The sequence below is a fragment of the Lynx rufus genome, unplaced genomic scaffold, assembly GCF_022079265.1.
Source record: "Lynx rufus isolate CCGP_SWC_20201006 ecotype Redwood Valley unplaced genomic scaffold, mLynRuf1.p SCAF_9, whole genome shotgun sequence".
Taxonomy (NCBI): Eukaryota; Metazoa; Chordata; class Mammalia; order Carnivora; family Felidae; genus Lynx; species Lynx rufus.
The window spans coordinates 61,948,542-61,950,244 of record NW_025814897.1 but is presented as its reverse complement, the minus strand read 5'-3'; the positions used below and the strand labels follow the sequence as shown (position 1 = coordinate 61,950,244).

The 1,703-nt window shown below is 44.5% G+C and overlaps 1 protein-coding gene across 1 annotated transcript; it reads left to right on the top strand.

The window, feature by feature from the left end:
* The first annotated feature begins 755 nt into the window (after nt 1-755).
* LOC124506266 (olfactory receptor 51Q1-like) lies at nt 756-1,703 on the top strand. Its single transcript, XM_047072291.1, has one exon. It carries the CDS (start codon nt 756-758, stop codon nt 1,701-1,703), a length of 948 nt encoding a protein of 315 aa, XP_046928247.1.

Genomic DNA, 1,703 nt, shown 5'->3' with positions numbered 1-1,703 from the left:
TTTTGCCTTATTCCAATGCTATTAGGCTGTTCCTGTGGAGATGTTCCTACTATTATTGTTGTATTCTTTCCAAGAAAGTGCTTCCTAGGCCTAGTCTTCTAATATAGGTTCTTTTGACAGACATCTGAGCACCCATGTTTGACCCATTTCGCTCATGGAAGGTCCTTTCCAACAGAGTCCTTGCACCATATGGCCTCTAAAAGTTCTGTCTCAGGAATCCTAGGCTCTGAAGACAGGCATTATCTTTCCCCACTCTGTTACCTCAGTTCAAGTCTCTCTTTATAGTTCACTTGATTCAAAAGAGTCAATAAGCATATTGGAATCGTTTTTTTACATTTACTGGTCTCGGCTCTCTCTTTTTTTCTCCTAGCCCCATGCCATCCAAAGGTGTCCTACAGTAATCTCTTCTCCACAGTTATTCTTTCCAATGGCCATAATGTACCCTTATACCTTCTGCTGCAAAGGCATAACTGCCTTCTGGATGTATAAAGAAGTCTTTGGGTTAAAACTAATGAGAACTTCATGCTGTCAACTCAGTGGTTGACAAGAGATGGCAAGGTAAGAGCTAAAACAAGCAAAACTGATAAAACATTTGTAAACTCATTGCCCAGATAGCTCTCTTTCCCCAGGTCTTACTTGATGATCTATCACAGAGTGACTTCGGATAGTCATAGACTATTTATTTCAATCCTTATGTTGTCCACTTTTCACAGATTTGGGAAAGAGCTCTGGTCTTGAGGCTGCCTCTTCCAGTCATGTTTCGGGTTACTAACTCCACTCAAGTCCCCTTCTTCTTCATCCTCATGGGCATCCCTGGCTTTGAGGTTTCCCATGGCTGGATTTCCATCCCCTTCTGTTGTCTCTACACGGTCTCCATTGTGGGCAATATCACCATCCTGGCTGTCATCAGGATAGAGCCCTCCCTACAAGAGCCCATGTACTTGTTCCTCTCTATTTTGGCTCTAACAGACCTGGGGCTTACCCTCACCACTTTGCCTACAGTCATGGGACTCCTCTGGTTTAATGCCTCAGAGATCAGCTTTGAGGCTTGTTTTGCCCAGTTCTTCTTCCTCCATGGATTGTCTTTTATGGAATCTTCCGTGTTGTTGGCCATGTCCTTTGACCACTATGTGGCCATCTGCCGCCCCCTCCATTATGTCTCCATCCTTACCAACCGGGTCATCAGAAGAATAGGGATAGCCATCATTTTCCGCTGTGTTCTGACTGTTCTTCCTGCATTATTCCTACTGAAACGGCTTCCATTTTGTGGCTCCCACCATCTCTCCCACTCCTACTGCCTTCATCAAGACATGATTCGCCTGGTGTGTGCTGATACCACTATCAATAATTGGTATGGATTTGTTATAGCTCTGGTCTTTACTACGTTGGACCCCCTGCTCATTGTGGTCTCCTATGCACTCATTCTGAGAAGTGTCTTGAGAATCAGCTCCCAGGGTGAAAGTTTCCAGGCTCTCAATAACTGTCTGTCCCATATTCTGGCTGTTCTGGTCCTCTATGTGCCCTTGGTGGGACTTTCCATGACTCACCGCTTTGCCAAGCATGCCCCTCCAATTGTACATGTCATCCTGGCCAACATCTATCTACTAGCACCTCCTGTGATGAACCCTATTATCTATAGTATTAAAACAAAACAGATCCGTCAAAGAATTTTTCACCTCGTTTCTCATAGACAATTGCACTAG

Bases quoted from the DNA above. Each gene is read 5' to 3' on its own strand.
- LOC124506266 (XM_047072291.1), top strand. From the start codon at position 756: ATGTTTCGGGTTACTAACTCCACTCAAGTCCCCTTCTTCTTCATCCTC.